Raw genomic sequence first — 17,608 nt, 5'->3', positions numbered from 1 at the left:
CCCTCTGCCACCCTCAAGCAGGGATTAGTTGTAGGTGGTGCCTGTCTGTCACTTATTCTGCTAGCAAACTCAGGTAAGGAGGGTTGACAAGAGGGGCCCAGTGTGAAACAACATGTCTGGGAGTGTGCCAGTAGAAAATATTTTAAGACATCAACCTGAGGAAGACTGAGCATGCTCAGTGACTGCTGGAAAAGACACATGGAACATGACTTGGGAGGAATGGCATGCTGGAACCCTGAAGAGGAGCCCTCCTTTTGGGAGGAAGGAGTCATTGAAACATCAAGTTGCAGGTGCCACGTGTCTGTGGCTGAGTACACAACACATTCAAAGTACATTCCCCACCACAAAGAATCCTGGAAATTGTAGTTTAACCCTCACAAAGCAACAGGTCCCAGCACCTTCAAAGAAACTACATTTCCCAGGATGCTTTAGAGGGTGCTCTGAGGGTATGGTGTGGATGCAGCCTCAGGGAACTAGGAAGCTGCAGACACAAAGAGGTAGAAGAAAAGCGGCTCTGCAGGCTGGCTGAAAAGATTGAAGAGGGTTGGGAGAGAAGCTCTGGCTCTTCCTCAGACCATCCCTAATGAAGTTTGCATGCTTCCCTCTTGCCACAGGATAACACGAGAGCAGGCCTTTCCTGCAGTGTCGTCCTGTCTATGGAGTGCTTTCCCCAGGGAAGCTGGTGTGGCACCTGCATCACATCCTGTATTGTTATGAGTCTGTGGGTGCCAGACCACGCTTATCCCTGCATCCAGCTGGTCTTAAAAGCCAACCAAGCCAGGCTAGCTTCCTGGGTGAGGAGCCTCTAAGGGGGATGAAGGGGCTCCCTAGGAGACAGAAAGTGGGTGGGGCGGGGCCCTCCCTCAACTCACAGGTAGTGAGAAGGACATAAGCCACAGTTGAGAGTTGAGATGGGGGGGGGTATGCAACAATATTTTTGGTGCCAGGCAAAAATGTTTATTTTCATTCAGGCATTTGGCTGACTAAACCATCTGTGGCCTTTTAAATGTGTCAAATGGGAGGTTTTGTTAGTTTGTTTGTTGCTATTATGTATTTTGCTGTCCACACAAGTCCATCACATCCCTCTGGCACAGGGACTGAACGCAGTCCTCAGGGCCCTTCAATGTGGCCCTCTGAATTCTCCATAGGCCACACCCATCACAGGACCTGCTTCAAACCCCTTGTCTGGATAGAGAACGTAAAGGTGGTTGTACGTGTGTATAAAAACCAGTCTACTGTAGAAAAGCAACATTTACCATTGTTCCTCTGTTTACTTTTGACCCTAGCCTGACCCACGACTGACAGGTGGCCTTCAGAAGGCTGTCCAGAAAAGAATGTGTCCCTTGTGAGGTTTGAATGCTGCTCCTGGCATCAGACTCTGAATGCACGGCCCATAGGCTGATATCCCAAGATCCTTTGTAACACTGCAAAGAAAGTTGCCACTGGCACATTTATGAAAATCAATATGTTCCCTGGGTGCAAGTAAGAAAATGCCGGGGTGTGTGAACCAGTTTCCTTGAATTTTGGTCCATTCATGTGTGCTAAGACAGTAGTAGGCCAAAGCATCATTGGAACGAGCTCTCAGAGACGGAGCACATTGGGATGGGGTCTCTATCCAACCTTAGAACCATGGCCCCTTAAACTTCTTTTGACACCTCGGCTACAGTGCTATAGTCAGTAGGAAGAACAAGGATAAAAGGTGGGAAAGCTATTCACAAAGTCACAGTCCACCAGAAATACACAAGCAAATCTTACTGTATGCCTTTTTAATAGAAAAAAACCACATTTCCAATGAACACTGATAAGTGACATATGGGAGCTTTTGCTCCTTTCTCCATAAGGCAGCAACATGTGGTCCATAAAGCAGTCTTTCTTCAGATCAGGAACCTTGCAGCCTATAAAGCATCATCAGTAGCAGCTGACATGTCCTTTCTCTGGCCTGGACATTACTGGCACCTACATCCTGATTGCAGAACAGAGAGCAAGGGAACCACCAAGAGAATGAAGAGCTCTCCCATCTGCTTGGTATCTCCCCATCTTGAAAGTAGGGCTAACTCAGTAGTCCTTTGCCCAGGTCAGACAATATGCACATCCTGGGTCCTAGCCTCAGCTTCTGGCAACATCAGGATTCGAGGTCTCGTGAGAGCCGCAAAAGTTCCTTCTGGCTGTCGATCACTCTCAGGTGCTGGGTGTAGGCCCAGGTAGCAGCAGGGCTTCGTGTGCTAAGAGATTGCTCTGAACCTGAAAGAAAAAGATCCCAATATCAAGGTAGGATTTTGAAAGAATTCATAGATCATTTTAGGGACATAGATTTTAACAAGGTAAAATTCAGAATCTTGCGAGTGACAGAGATTTCTAATTGCTGGGGGTGGGGGGGCAGGGGGTTCAGTGATCTGTATGGCTTCTTAATGCTCCCCATTGTTAGAAATTAAAATCTTCAAAACTAAAAATAAGTTTTATTTGGATCATTTCCTTACCTGGAATCTTACCTAACCCATTCCTTAGTTTGGAGAGACCCTTTTGTAGTTGGATTGGGTCCTTGAGACATGGGGACTGAGGGTTATGACAGTTTATTCTGCAAAGTACATGTTTGATGAGGGGATATTGAATGTAGCTCTGCACACATCACACAGGAAATGAACTATTCAGGATGGTATCCTGAATTGTTCAGGCACCTGTCATCTTATCCAGGGTGGTGAACAGCTAATCAAACTGCACAATCAGGAGTGTGAAAAAGCCAATCAAATTGTAGATTCCAAAGGGAGACTGAGATGGGCTGGGAAATTGCAGATGTGTAAGGAAGTGTAAATGTAAGGCACAGAAATACTACATCTATGTAGCATTCATATAGGAAATGGCTTGTGGCTGCCCCACAATTGAAATATTGGGGTTGTGGCTAGGCAGCTTAATGAATACATCAGCTCAGCAAGCAAGGGTAGTGAAAAAGCAAATTCCACCTAAGAGATTATTATGAAAGGGACTAAATAGAAAAATGGATGGTGTCACAATGTCTTCATTAATAACTATCCCTTTACAGCAAAATATTGCGATCTCAGTTTAATGGAAAGAAAAGAGGACAAAAATTGGAAAAACTAGTAATCTCTCTCTCTCTCTCTCTCTCTCTCTCTCTCTCTCTCTCTCTCACACACACACACACACACACACACTCACTCAAACTTCAGGCAAGCAATAAAATGGGCAAAACCTGCAAAAAAAAGGAAGTTTTCTATTTAGAGCTAGGAGATTCCTTATGCCAAGTCCATCTAGCCCACTACTGTCCACACTGACTGGCAGCAGACTCAGACAGGAGTCTTTTCCAAGCTCTACCGAGATGGAACCTGGGACCTTTTGCATGAGCTCTTGCAATTTATAAAAGGCATCCCCTGGAAGTTCTAACAGTGCTGTGACTGTTACTGAACCTGGGTTTTGTAGCCCTCTTGCCTCCCCCAAACCCCACCACCACTAATGTTAAATTTTTTTTGGGGGGGAACCACAAGACTATACCGAAACACCGGAGAGTAATGATTTCGATGGTGTTGTGTGCCTTCTCCATAAAAAGTGTGTGAACAAAGGAGGGCAGAATCAGAGAAAAGGGGTTGGTGTGGAAGCACTCTGTGTACAAAACCCCTCCCTTGCTTACAGGTAGAGGCACGCAGTGCCCGGGCTTCTTCCAGGAGGTGCTGAGGACGACTCCGCAAAGGGGAGAGTGGAACTGGAGTGGGGAAGAAGAGGAGAAGGGTTAAAAAAAAGTCTGCTTTAAAATCCGTTTTGCTTATTATCATTTAATTTTTTGTCATCCTTTCAGTCTGTTTGATCTATGACTCACCTGCCTGCCTTTGGCTAGTGGCATTATTTCAATACTAGAGCCCTCACAACATTTCAATTCAATTTCATGGCCTCTCCCCTTCCCTTCCCTTCCCTCCCCTCCCCACCCCTACTTTTTCTGTCTTCTGACCTGTATCAACCCTGAAATAAACCCCCAATAAGCCCCAAGACCTTAGAATTATATAATCATAGAATTGTAGAGTTGGAAGGAACCCCAAGAGTCACCTAATCCAACCTGTCCAGGTGAGCTGGAAAGTTTAATCAATTCTGAAAAGAATTCAACTTAGCGCAAAAGAAGCAGTAGGGCACAATGGTTTGCCTCTGAAAGAGGAGGCCATTCTTGCTGCTCCAACACTTGTATCTGTTTAAATGCATTGACCTGAGGGTCCACCCTGAGGGATGGAGGAGGAACTTGCTTGGTCCACTTTATGCAGAAGACCAGCCCAATTTGACGGTCCAAAACTTTTGGGTTGGAATGCAATGTTTCAAGATTTTGCAATGCAGCATCAGTGCACAAAAATATCTGTCTTGTGAGTCCTGGAAGACCTGTCTGCAGCCTTGCTGGCCTTTTCCCACCTGGCCTGGGAGGGCAAGACCCTGACTGACTCCAGCTACAAAAGCCGAGGTTCCTGAAACCATATTGGCTGTGGGTCCTGGAAGTTCTTCTCCCTCCATTGCTGGCCTTTCCCCACCTGGCTTGGGAGGGAGGGGCCCTGACAGACTGACTGACTGCTGTGGTCTTGTTTAGGCTGTTTCACTGGGGTTTTTCATTGCTATTGATTTTTGTATCTTTAGTTTTAGATCTTATTAGGATTTATGTAGAAATTGTTTCAATACTTTTTGATGTATTTCCTTTATTGTTTGGGACTTTTGCTATGTTTGTAATGCTGTAAATCTTGTCCTGTTGCCTGCTGCCTTGAGCATGGTTTTTAACAATGGAAAGCTGGCATACAAATAAAGTGATGATGATGATGATTAAATGAAGATAAGAATGTGCATTTTATGGAAAAGCCCACTGAAGAGTATCAAAAACTATGTATTTGGAGAGAAATGCATACAGTGCTGTGCATGATAATGTGTATAACAATACTGCATACAATATAAATGCAAACCCTTCTTTTAAAAAATCCACACAAAATAGGACAGGGCAGACCTATGATTGTGCGCCAGTAAAAATGGCACGGGATGAGGTTAGGCTGATCTGTCCATCCAGCTCCCATTCTGGAATGTTAGGTGCACTTTGCTTCCACTTATCCCTACTGACACCCGTCTTGTGCCCCTGCTCCCCTGCCCCACTCACGGTTGGGGTGGCTCCGACAACGATGCACGAGACGCACTGCCTTGGCCATCATGCGCTGCGTGGAACAGACAGGTTTAATGTTAGGCTCAATCGCTTCATCCTCATCTCACCCCTAAGTGAGTTATTTGCAGACCAAGAGGACAAGAGAGCATGTTCAAAGTGCCCTTATGCACAACTGAAATTTCTCAACACCTAAAAGGGAACTGTAGCTTCTTCTCTCCAGCAAGGGAATGATAACTTTCTCTAACTGATATAGGCTCCTCCTGCCATTACCATGCCACAGTAAGACTACCCCAGTTTCCCCAGCCATGGCTCTCCACTTACCAGCTTCTCAAAGTTGACAAGATTCTCCACCAATGTGCAGTTACCCTCATGGATGAATGTCAGGTCTGCGAAGGAAGAGGAAGATCTGAGTCTGTTCATCACACAGTAGCCCACAAGATTGAAGGGGCCCGGCACACACGTGACGTCAAACACGTGCCCCCAACATCACGCAGGCTGGTGCATTCTTCCACTAACTGCAGGTAGGTCTGATGGGGCCTGATGGGCCGCAGAATATTGAAATGGAGGGCCTCCCCCCCCCTCCAATGGTGCCCCTGCACAGTATGTACAGACAATGAAGTTCAGCAGATGAGCTGATGGGCTTATATATTTAGTATATTCTGTCTTCCTTCCATGATGGAACTCAAGGTGACATACATGGGACTATCATGCAGTCTCCCATCCAGGCGCTTACCAGATCTTCCCAACTTCAGCAGGCTGGATGCATCATGTGCCCTCAAGCCATGCCCTGAATCTAGTCTCATGCCCCACCTTTGCAAAGTAATGCAACGAGCAGGAGCAGAAGTCCTCCCAAGGCAGCAAAGGTTATCAGAGGACACCTCCACATTACCCAACACATTCATTCAGGAGAGGAGCCATAGCTCAGGGGTCAAGTACTGTTACTGAGACAGGCTTGAAAACACAAAGCTTGCTTCTGACCATGTGTGAGAATCCCCTGAGCCAGATGGGATGGCAAGCCTGAGTTCCCACGGCCAGACCCCAGTCTTAGATGCTTTTTCTTAATTATTTCAAATTTTATATGTTTTGTGAGTTTAGATCCCTAAGGTCTCAAGATACAAAGAGCATTTATGCATGCAAACCAACAGCCAAGGTAAATTTAGTAAGGAGCATGCAGCTTATTATACCTTTAAGCAGGAGGGGCATAAAGGGAATCAAGGGGGGAGTCAGTTTCGCCATGGCCAGCCTATAGACCCGGTGATTCCAAGAAGGGTCCTGGAAAGAAGGAAGAAAGATTAGCGTTGGGACTGTTTGCAACTGCGTGTGCATTAGGCGCGTGGCGCCTCACCCCACAGCTATGCTTTAATGGTGTTCCTTTGCTTGTCCAGGACAGTAGAGTCTAGTTCTCACCAACAGCAGATTAAGTTAGTAGGTCTGTTTCTGGACTATACCATTTCAGGTGAAGGCTTAGAAGATAGCATGCTTCCCTGCCCCCGCCCCCCCAAAAAGAGAGACCTATGCACACAGAACTCTTCTCCCAGATTTGTGGCACTGGAGCATATAGTTATGTGAGTCCCCAGCTGCATCCACATTAAGGGGTGGTTTCAGCTAACCCAGTGTGTTGGCTGATGCCTGTGCAAGGACCCCCACTAGCTTAAAGGGCTTTCCACCACCTCCCCCCATGCCCTCTGTGCCACCCACCACCAGTAGGTCAGGAGAACCCCCAGAACAGCACACAGGGAACAGAGAGGGGAAATTGTTCCATTTTGTAAGCAGAAAAAAGACCTTAGAATAAACAAGAATGGACTTTTCATCCCTTCTCCAAAGAGCCTGACTTTTGCTAAAGGTAGAAGGACAACTGGGCACCAGCTTGAAGGGCTGGTTGGTATCCTTCTTGGGATTCTTTTGGGAAGCCTGTCTCCTGCTGATGAGCCAACTGCTACAGAGGAGCCCCAAGGGAGAAATCTGGGCTCACATCCACATCTCAGCCATAGACTTTATATGGCAACTGTGCAGAGCACTCTTTCAGCCCCAGTTCCCCATCTGTGAAATGGGAAGAGCAGCGATTTAGCTCGCAGACTGAACACAGTAAAGAATAGCAAAGCACTTTGCACATGGGGAATGGTGCAGAGATGAGAGAGACACAGTGACAAGGCTCCAGCACCGTCCAAAGATAAACAGGACCACCACTCACCAGCATGCGCTCCATGGTGCCGAACAGCTTTCGCGTCTTATGTGGGAGCTTCTGTGGAGAGGAGAGAGGCAGAGGCAGGAGGGTGTTTAGAAATGGCCAACAAATTACTGCAGAAAGTCAGGGCAAGTTCACGCATGCACCGTTTGTACTTTGATTAGAAGGGATTTGCATGGGGGAAAACAGAATTGACACATCCAATGCCACAGATAAAACTTTAGTATTTTCCTGCAATATCTCAAACAGAATACATACAGTTAATCTGTGCAAGTGATGTGCTATCAGGCTAGGAGATACAGGCAATACCCAGGCAAGTGTGATGTGACCATGATGAGGCCGGGCTCCTTCTCACATAATCACATTCCCTCTTTCAACAGCTGTTTTGCAGCCCTGCCTTCGCTTCAGCCTTCATCTGCATCCCCCAAAAGGAATGCTAGATCCATGGTGGCACCTTACAAAATGGTGGCAAGGACTGGCAATTAAAAAGGCAGCAAATCACTTCTCATTGTTGCTGCTGTTATGGCCTTTCTCAACCTGGTGCTTTCCAAATGTTTTGGATAACAACTCCCACCAGCTTCATCAGCCTTGTTGTCAATGGTCAAGGGCGATGGGAATTGTGGTCCAAAACGTCTGAAGTGTACCAGGTTGAAGAAGGCTGGTATATGAGCAGTTTCAAAGCATGCATGGTTAGTTCAGTTGGCTTCCCTTCCCTCTGTGGCAGAAATGTACCTCCCAGGTCCTAGAGAGGCGGCTGATGGTGGAATGGCTCAGGCCAAACATCACTGCAAAGAAAGAGTTCAGGTTCTTTTGGTCCTTCAGGCTGAAAACAAAGACACAAGAGGCACTCAGCTCAAAGCGGAAGAGAGTGTGATCCCCCAGATGCTTCTCACGTGAAAGCCAGGACAGGCTTTACTGCTCCCACAGTGCTTAAAGCCATGGTCTCACCTAGAAAAAGGAGATGACCTACATATATGAGTGGCCAGAAGCTAGTTCAAGCCTACAGGTAGATCTTTGGATCAGTAGATCAGCAAGGATTTCCGCTTTCCAATAGTTTAACAATAGCGATAACATTAAGACCTCTTTCTCACATACCCTTTCAATATATTTGACTGTGTCAGGATCTGGCTCTGGTTTCGCTATTTTTCATTCTTGTGACTTTACCCCAGCCTGGTGTCATATTGTGGTAAAGGGTGGCTCAGAAATCTTTTTCAAATATCAATGAAATAAGGCTGCTGAAACCCAGAGATCTTGGGAGAAAATCAGGAATGGCATTTTCCAAAGGTGACAACTCTATGGGGCCATGGTACCTTTCCCCCCCGGCAATAAAATATTTAGGGGGGCAGCCCCCCAATGTTTATGCCAGTTGCTGCCTTCCTCCCTCCTTTCCTCCGTCTCTCCAAACTGAGCACTGCCCTCTTTCCCAGCTTGTCTCCTGGCTTTTGGTGCCATTTCCAGGTGTGTCTATGCCAGGGCAGCTGGGGAGAGGCAGGACTGTAAGAGAGGTGAGTGGGTGATGGGTGGGAGACAGGTGAGCAAGAAGAAACTTCTTGCACGCAGGTGGGGAGTGAGAGGCAAGTGCCTGTGCCCATCTGCGCATGGCTGAGGAAGGTGCACTCTGCAGAAGTACTGGGAGGTGCCCATATAAGTGCCCATGTTTTGTTCAAGTTGGCACCCATGGCATTTTCAGAGAACAGAGTCTAAAGGTTACCGAGAACAAATTTCTGGGCCAAGCATGTCTGTCTCACAAATAACTTATTCCCCTGAGCCACTATTTTGCTCTCAGCTCAGGACCTTGGGGTTCTAGTGAAAACAAAACACAGCCTCAAATTCGCAAGCCTGGTGCCTGCTCATTCCTGGCCAACTGCTTTCCTTTCAGCCAAACTCTTACTGTGCGGCCAGCTTGATGAATTTTCGGAGCAGCTGGGCTCTCTTGATAACATCAGGACAGAGGCAGAGCTCGGTGGTGACCCAGAACTGCAGCTCATTGAAACGGCACAGAAAGCGCTCCAGGTTTGCCGTGGTTGCATTGGGAAACTTCTGTGGTCCAAATATGTAGTAGATCAGCTCCACCTTAAAAAACACAACAGCCAGGAGAGTCTGAATCCAACCTTAAAAATACAATACTTTGGCTCAGCTCCACTTGAAGACATGCAACCCACTCTCCTCCACCTTAGACATGCAGGGCAGCTGTCAAAATCTCTGCACAATGCCACGGCCATGAGGGTGAGGAATGGCAAGTTGCAGTGTGTGCACAGCAAGATCTCCTCAGTCCCAGGGTCTGGTGCCTCACTACAACAGACTTCGTCTGGGAACAAATCTCCTTACTTGGTGGATGCTTTTGAAGAGGTTCCAGTCATGCTCAGTGAACTGGTTGGCCAGGTCCTTGGAGCTGATGAAATCCAGGTTTTCTGAGGAACCCGCCGTGGGGCCTTGCTGCTCAGGGTGAGGGGTCTGTGCAAATGGGAGGAGAAATCAGTGAAAGCCACTCTGCAGGGGCACCTGTGTGCATGCAGGCGCCTTGCCATGGACACCCCAAAGCCACAACTGAGCTGCAGAATTGGTCACCTTATGGATGTTGCTGCCTTGATCACACCTTCACAAATAGATTCAACATCTGTGCTACAAGCCTAAGCCATTTTTAAACTGCCTCCATTGTGCGTTCCCCATAAAGGCTTCTGGAGGCTTTCATGCTGTCAAGGGAATGCCCAAACTCCTCTGCATCAAGGGGGGTGAGCTTGCAACCTGCAATTTGGCCTATGAGGCACTCCTCCAAAACTGTGCCCAACTGTTGATAGGCTGGTGTGTTTATTTATTTATTTAATTTGTATACCACCCTTCATCCAAAGATCCCAGGGTGGTTCACACAAGCAAAAATACAAAATACACTTGTGTCCAGGGGGTTGAGCCAGAGAATCAAAGTGAGAGCTTTGCGAGAATCTGCAGGGAAAACACACTCACCAAGCTGTGAAGCTCCTGGACAGCGGCAGCAAAGAGTCTCTCGTTCAGCCCCAGGGATGTAAACACACCAAAGGCCTCCAAGGGCAAGACCTCTTTATCTGCCAGAAAGAAGGAACAAGAGACATGGCAGTGCCCCGAATTGCCACAAGGGAGCAGTGTTGCTCAAGGTACCCTTATTGCCAAGCCTAACTGACAAATCTAGGTGTGAGCAGAAGAGAAAACAAACAAACAAACAAACATGTATACATACATACATACATACATACATACCCTGCCCATCTGGCTGGGTTTTCCCAGCCACTGTGGGGGGCTCCCAACAGAATATTAAAAACACAATAAAACATCAAACATTAAAAACTTCCCTAAACAGTTTATTGGTCCTGAGCCATTACGAGTAAACCTCAGAGTGATTTGTAGCATATCAGCCACGAGTTCCAACTCCCAATTCAACAATGGCAACAACAAAACACCTAAACTGATGCAGAAAGCTAACCAGGGGTGGGCTTTGCATGGCAGGACTATTAGCTCAGCTTATTTCTGGCACTGCAAAGAAATTCCAAGGCTCAGAATGTCGTCAGAAGCTCCCTGTTCTTCAATTCCAGCTACATGTCTTTTGCACCTGGCTCTGGCTGGGTGATCTTGGAGTTCTAGTAAAAAAGCAGCCAATAACCCTGAAATCAGGCAAGGCAGGGCAGTTTTCTGCAACCTCAAATCCAAAGCTAGACCACAGCAGTCCTGTGCCCCGTAGAGTCACATTCATAAAATTCCTATCATTCAGTACTTCCCTGGAGTCTTTTCTCTCCAAGTATAAGCAGAACTTAAAAGAGGTACAGAAATTAATCATGTCTGGAGGGATACACACACACACACACACACACACACACACACACAACTCCCTATGGTGTGGGCTGGCAAGGTGTGTCATTTTAGGAGGTGAAGCTTAATTTTTGCAAATTTCTTCAGTGAGGGATCTTAAAAACATGTTTTTGGGTGTGACGGATTCAAATATGCTATTATTTTTGTGATTGGTAAGTCTACGTTTGATGAAAAAGCACATAGGCTGTTTTCAGAAAAGCAAAGAATTTTAAATTTCACCTTCTGAAAATATCAGGTAATGCTAAGAAATAACAATAATAAATAAATAATATAAATAAATAATATAACTACAAGTAGTTGGCAATCATTTTTAATGATTTCTAGGCAATTTCACACACATTTTACTTAGCAGGTCAAACTAAATTATGTCAATTTAACCAAAATATCTTGAACGCCCAAGTCACGTTACAAGTTCTTAGCCCTCTTCATTTTGGGAATTTGAAAGCTGAAAAATTCAGCATGCCCTCCCAGCGGGCTGGCTGGTTCTTTGCCTGCTCATTTAAACAGGGCTCTTTCCCCATCTCTGGTGCTTCTGGAAAAGGTGAGAAGGTGGTGAAGTGGAGACAGCCAATCAGCCCAGACCAGCAACAGGTAAGCACTACAAACACAGGGGAAGCAGCTCAGAATGGGGGCAGCAGCCCTCCACAATCTGCAGCCTGAATCAGCTGCCTCACCCTGCCTAACGACAGAGCTGGCCCCTTCTATGCACACAGTTCTGCTCTAAGCCTGAATAACCACTTTCTTCACAGTTCAACATGGGACACAAAAGCACCTCTGGATTGAACACAGCAAGACGAAACAGGTTACGTCTGTTTCATCCTTGAGAAGGGCTGCTGAAATCATGCACATTGTGGAGGTGCAAGTGGATCCATATCACCTGCATCACCATGCAGTACTGGGCTGCCACCAGAGACCATGTATGTTCTCAGAGGGAATCATGATAGGCTCACTCACCTCCCACGGAATTGATCTTGACCAGGACCCATTCTTTGCTCCAGCCAGGACAGTCTGCCAGGGATGTGAGCACTTCCTGGACTGAAGCATTCACCCGAAGCACCGTCGTGAGGCAGGAGTAGTCTGGTCTGTATATGTCATACGGGACTATATAGGAGAAGCGGGGAAAGAGACGAAAAAGGGGGGGACCTTAGCACAGCAGCTTTAATGCAGGAGCTAAAGCTCTGTACACTTTGCTCACAGAAGCTTTCAAGTTCAATCATCAGTAATGCCAATTATAGCAGGACTGCGTCACCTATGTGGACATATGTGATGAAGGGCAGAATATAAACTTAATAAATAAAAATAAAATAAATCCAGCCAATTAGAACTCTCCAGCCATGTTACTGTAGCCACCTTGGGGGGTTGGCTGGGGCATCCTGGCATTCTGAGAATTGTCCAGATGCAAGGTCAAAGCAAAGGGCAGGCTGGCTTGGCGAGCGAGTGAGAGGAAGCATCGCTAAGTTACCTTTGTCCTGGGCTCGGATAGTGTAGCTGCTGTTCAGAAAGGGTTCCTCCTGGCTGGCAAACCAGTCCACTGCACTTCGCACCTGGGTGAGACGGAAAGACAGAAGGATGCAAGAAGGTGCAACGGGATTCTCTTCCACCCAGAGGCATCTTCAGGCCCAGGCCTGTAAATAAGGCTAAAACTTACCAGCAATAACCTGGAGAGTAGGAAATCTTTTTCTGTCAGAGAGTCGCTTGCCCTGAATGAGCAATGCTTGAAGGGAGGGGCACATTCCCTGGTGAAGGGGGCAGAATCAAAAGTGGCAGCACATGGGATGTGGCGCTTGCCTTTGTACAGGAGGCTGCATTCCAGCCACAGAACAGCCAGAGGTCTCTGCCCTCTCCGTCTTGGCAAGATGCCTTGGTGAAGAAATTTGGGGTTATCTGTGCTTGCCTCAAATATACACAGAGATGTGATGAACTGTCACTCCTTGGGTGTGGCACATGCTTACCAACTACGGAGCTAGCCCAAACCTTGAGGCTGAAGCAAACAGGCCCTATCTGATGGCTACATAGAGACCAGAATCCTTCTGACATGCAAGGCTGTGATTTTTGGATCTTGCTTTTTATTCTGCTGGGCAAATGAGATGGCTCCATCCTAGATTTTATTTTCACATTTCTAGACCTCATTATTTTGAGAAATACATAACCAAGCAAGTTGCCTGAAACTGAAAAGAGGAGAGTTTTGGATAATTCCTCTGCTCCTGCCGCTGGTGCCCTGGAATGGAATAACAGGATTCTTGTCTGTCCACTGTCTTTTCTTGAGTGTCGCCTAACTTGAGTTCTGCTTTATTTCTGACAAAAATATTTCAAATTAGTGGAGGGGAGGGAGCCGCCTTTTCAAATGAAAATAATTCAGCATGTTCGTCTGCTGTGCGTTGTTTGCAGCTGCAGCTCCCTTTAGCGAAGAACTGTTGATTCTCTGGCAAAGGACTTGTACTTTACCTGAAGCTTCGGAGATGCACAGTTGCTGCCATTTTCTAACCTGTCCAAAGAGGAAAGAGGGACCCCGTCACCATTACTGCTTATTCTAGGTTTGGAAACCCTGGCGAGATGTATAAGATCAGATGAAGGTATAATGACAGCTGGGTGCAAAGCATATAAACTGAAAGCATTTGCGGATGACCTTGTGATAACAGTTGAAGACCCGATGGTAAGTATACCAAGGGTCTTAGATAGAATTTCTGAGTTTGGCCAAGTAGCAGGTTTTAAGTTAAATAAAAACAAAATGAAAATGTTGGTAAAAAATGTGACAGAACAATACAAAAAAGATTTACAACAAAAAACAGAACTGTTAATTTAAAAAATGTAAAATATTTAGGCGTATGGTTGATGACAAATACAGTGGTACCTCGGGATGCGAACGGGATCCGTTCCAGAGCCCCATTCACATCCCAAACGAAACGCAAGACGCGACGGCACAATGGCGTGATGGCGTGTCTGCGCATGCATGGGTCGCGAGCGGTGAAACCCGGAAGTAACGCACTCCATTACTTCCGGGTTGCCACGGAGCGCAACTTGAACGCACTCAACCCGAAGCACATTCAACATTCAAAAATAACACTGTAAACAATTTAAAACATTGGCAGGATTTTAAAAACACTTGCAATGTAACAAGAACTATGGTAACAGCTGAGTTTTAAGGAAATATGGAGAACATTATACGATGCAGTTGGAAAAGAATAACTATGGAACCCATGAGGGGGGAGGGAAATCTCGGGATTCAGAGAATCCTATTTGTACATGTGAATGCAAACGTTAAATGTAAAATTGAATAATTTTAAAAAAAAAACAACAAAGAGGGAATATTATCAGATCTCAACAGCTATTCATGTTGGCTCAGCTCTTGCAGACTGCATTTGCAGGAAGTGCAAGAAACAGACTCTGTAGCAAAGCAGCAACCGCTCAATTACAGCAATGAAAGAGACCAGTAAGATATTGAGGCCCCCCAGGTGCAACCAAACATCAGACCTCCCCCACCCATTTAAAATAACTCACCTAGTGTAGAGAAGGAATGACCGGGGGGCGGGGTGGGGGTTAAGGAACACATTTTGTCCATATTTTATCTGACCTTGCTTCTCCCCTTCACCTCTCAGAACAAAAGACACCTGCTGGGTCAGACCAAAGGCTCATCTAGTCCAGCCTCCTGTTCTCTAAGTGGCCACACAGATGCTGCTGAGAAGTCCACAAGCAGGACTCGAACACAATACGCCTCTCTCCTGCTTCTTGTTCCCAGAGTCTGGCACTGAGTTGTACTGGAGGTCAAACATAGCCATCGTTGTGATTAGTAGACCTCTCCCCACACCGAGATGGAAGGGCAAAGTGTCTGCAGAAGTGAGCCTCTCAGAAGGTCAGAGTTCCCTTCAGATGTGTTCGTGTCATCACAGAGACTTCCGAAAGCACCATCAATCACCTGATGGGGTGAGCACCTACCAGGTAAGAAGAGCTCTTACAGACCAACTTTGGTCTGATTGACTGAGTAGCTGCACATCTGAAGGCTACTCTAACATGCTTCCTAAATCAGGAAATAAGGTAACCCTACAATCATCCACATGTGTATTTTGATACACATATCATAACATATCAAATCACATTACAGACATTAAGACTTGCCCTGAGGAAACTAGGTATTTTGCCATTCTTTTTTGCCTCATCTTCCTCGCACATACCCAGATCCTCGCAAACACAAACTGGGGCAGAGTAGAAGACTCACACTCGGTTCCTCCGACGATCCTGCATCTGTTCCCTAAGCAGGGGGCCCAGACGAGCATCCTGGGCTGCACACTCAGACAGGCTCTGCAAGAGAACAGCCAGAGCTGATGAGCAGAAGCAGCCAGGCTGGTTGCTACAGAACAAGCAGGAGCAGACCAGCCTCCTGCAGATGCAATCTCATGCCAAGCAAGCAACAGCCTCCCACTAACCCAAGTCGACTTTTATCCTCTCTTTGTGTTGCACCTCTAGCACTGCTCCCTGCTCCCATCTTGTTACCTGCAAAAAGGCCACAGAGCTGGATTCTGCCTGCAGCAGGCGCCCATAGAGCAAGACCCACTGGTTCACCAGCCACAGGATCTTCTGCCTTTTGCCCAGGATGTAGGCAGCTTTGTCCTGTTCGGTGCCCTCCGACGGTTCCGAATGAAAGGTGAACAGCAGTCAAGGAGACACAGAAACACAGCCGTATGCAAGGGCCCCCATGGACCAGGCCCGGCTCTAGGTTTTAGGGGGTCTTAGGCTAAGTGCACTCTGGTCGGAGTCCTAAAAATGGCAGCTAAACCCAGCCGCCAGCTGCTGCTTAAAGCTTAAATCAATGAGACAAATTAGTCATGATTTACAATTTTTGCTCCCTTAATCTGAGATGCCCTTTTAGTCAAACTAAAGTTTATTAATTGGTTAACCTAGCCAATTAATCAACTAGAATTTACAGCCCTGATTAAAATGTATGCTGTTCAGACGAAGCCACTTTCATTCTTAACCTGGGACACTAGAGATGTATGGAGCACACACCTGGGATCTCTCTAGTGCAAGGATGAGCAGCAGCAGACCCTGGGCCAAATCTGGCCCCCAAAGTCTCCTTCCCAACACTGCTATTTAGCATCCCAGAGGCAAGGCAGGCATGCACAGGGAACAGCTTGCCAGCAGCCCACCAAACTGGGCCTCTAAAGTGGCCTTCCAAACAGAACTGCTTGCTGACTAGGGCTGTATGATCCAGCAGAGAAACAAACCACAAAGGATATTGTTGGAGCAGAGCTCTGCACAGCTGCGGTGTTGGCATGAACACATCATGTGTCAGAAGGAAATCTCCAAGGAAGGTGTCTACAGAGATGGCAGAGAAGCATGGTGAAACATTATTACAAGGGCTAGATGATCTCCTAGATGATCTGCATTTAAACTCCTGTAACCTGACAAATAGTCCCATAAAAAAATTTTTTTCTTTCCAGTAGCACCTTATCTGATATCTGAAGAAGTGTGCATGCACACGAAAGCTCATACCAAGAACTAACTTAGTTGGTCTTTAAGGTGCTACTGGAAAGAAAAAAATTTTTTTGTTTTGACTATGGCAGACCAACACGGCTACCTATCTGTAAATAGTCCCATGCGCATTGTTCCAGTGTACACACATTGCCCTGTACACTTCAAGGGAGACGACAACTCCACAAATACAAAGCGATGTGCCTGTGTAGATGCCCCTCTGTTCAAACTTCTTTCCCCAGTTCTTAGCTCTAAATTGGCCTATGAACCAATGACTGGCATGGGGTTTTCTCCGGTGTATTAACTAACCCTTCTCTTTAAGTGGCCCTCGACTTACCTACGGGGTCAGAGAGCGTAGAGTCTGGACGCATGGTTTCCAGCAGATAATCAAGTATTTTTTCAGGGGTCCCAGACATCACTGAGTACCTGAACAGGAGAGGAAAGCATGAACTTCTCAGATAGCATGACAATGAGGTGGAAACCAGAAGCAAGCGATGCACCTAAGCAGCAAATGCTCCCCCTTCCCATATCATTAGCTGATTTTGGGGAAAAACAACAACCCAGGTTTGGCATATGAATATTTTGCTCATAACCACATTACATAATAGGTTTTGTAGTCTAGAATTACCACACAAGCAATGAGTGATGATCTCCTGTCCAAATTTTGTGCCCACAGTTGTACAGTATCGTATATTTTGTAGCCTTAAGGTTGCACATGGGCAAAGAAGCATGCAGAAGAACTACACTATCGACAACTACCATACTTGCCCAGTGGATCTTACAGAAGCAGATGGAAATTTAAATACATCTTCCTGTGGGGGGAGTGGGGAGCCCCAATGTTTTGGCATCAGGAAAACTCCAAATGTTCTCTCTGATTCTATTTCATGTGGAATCCAACAGCAATGCTACATTAAGATCCTCTGGAAAAAGCACCATGGCGGTTGGGGTGAGCTGCTTCTGCAGCTGCCTACAAAACACTTCCAGGAGTAGGA

At 46.5% G+C, this 17,608-nt stretch overlaps 1 protein-coding gene across 2 annotated transcripts in view; it reads right to left on the bottom strand.

Moving 5' to 3' along the window:
• Positions 1–1,751: 1,751 nt before the first annotated feature.
• RAPGEF3 (Rap guanine nucleotide exchange factor 3) overlaps positions 1,752–17,608 on the bottom strand; it is a 51,636-nt gene continuing 35,779 nt past the window's right edge. For both annotated transcript variants that reach the window (XM_053369739.1, XM_053369747.1), the window contains 17 exons: positions 16,954–17,042; positions 16,382–16,460; positions 15,639–15,789; positions 15,364–15,446; positions 13,596–13,635; positions 12,613–12,694; positions 12,105–12,251; positions 10,275–10,372; positions 9,642–9,767; positions 9,205–9,386; positions 8,046–8,136; positions 7,320–7,370; positions 6,313–6,400; positions 5,450–5,514; positions 5,126–5,180; positions 3,641–3,712; positions 1,752–2,241 (listed from right to left, as the gene is read on the bottom strand). In XM_053369739.1, the coding sequence (XP_053225714.1) occupies positions 2,123–2,241; positions 3,641–3,712; positions 5,126–5,180; positions 5,450–5,514; positions 6,313–6,400; positions 7,320–7,370; positions 8,046–8,136; positions 9,205–9,386; positions 9,642–9,767; positions 10,275–10,372; positions 12,105–12,251; positions 12,613–12,694; positions 13,596–13,635; positions 15,364–15,446; positions 15,639–15,789; positions 16,382–16,460; positions 16,954–17,042 (1,618 nt within the window). In that variant the 3' untranslated portion in view covers positions 1,752–2,122. The remainder of the gene's footprint in view (positions 2,242–3,640; positions 3,713–5,125; positions 5,181–5,449; positions 5,515–6,312; positions 6,401–7,319; positions 7,371–8,045; positions 8,137–9,204; positions 9,387–9,641; positions 9,768–10,274; positions 10,373–12,104; positions 12,252–12,612; positions 12,695–13,595; positions 13,636–15,363; positions 15,447–15,638; positions 15,790–16,381; positions 16,461–16,953; positions 17,043–17,608) is intronic.

The sequence above is a fragment of the Podarcis raffonei genome, chromosome 2 (genome assembly GCF_027172205.1).
Source record: "Podarcis raffonei isolate rPodRaf1 chromosome 2, rPodRaf1.pri, whole genome shotgun sequence".
NCBI classification, from domain to species: Eukaryota; Metazoa; Chordata; class Lepidosauria; order Squamata; family Lacertidae; genus Podarcis; species Podarcis raffonei.
Note: the sequence above shows the minus strand (reverse complement) of the source record. Positions and strands in the feature narration are given on the sequence as shown.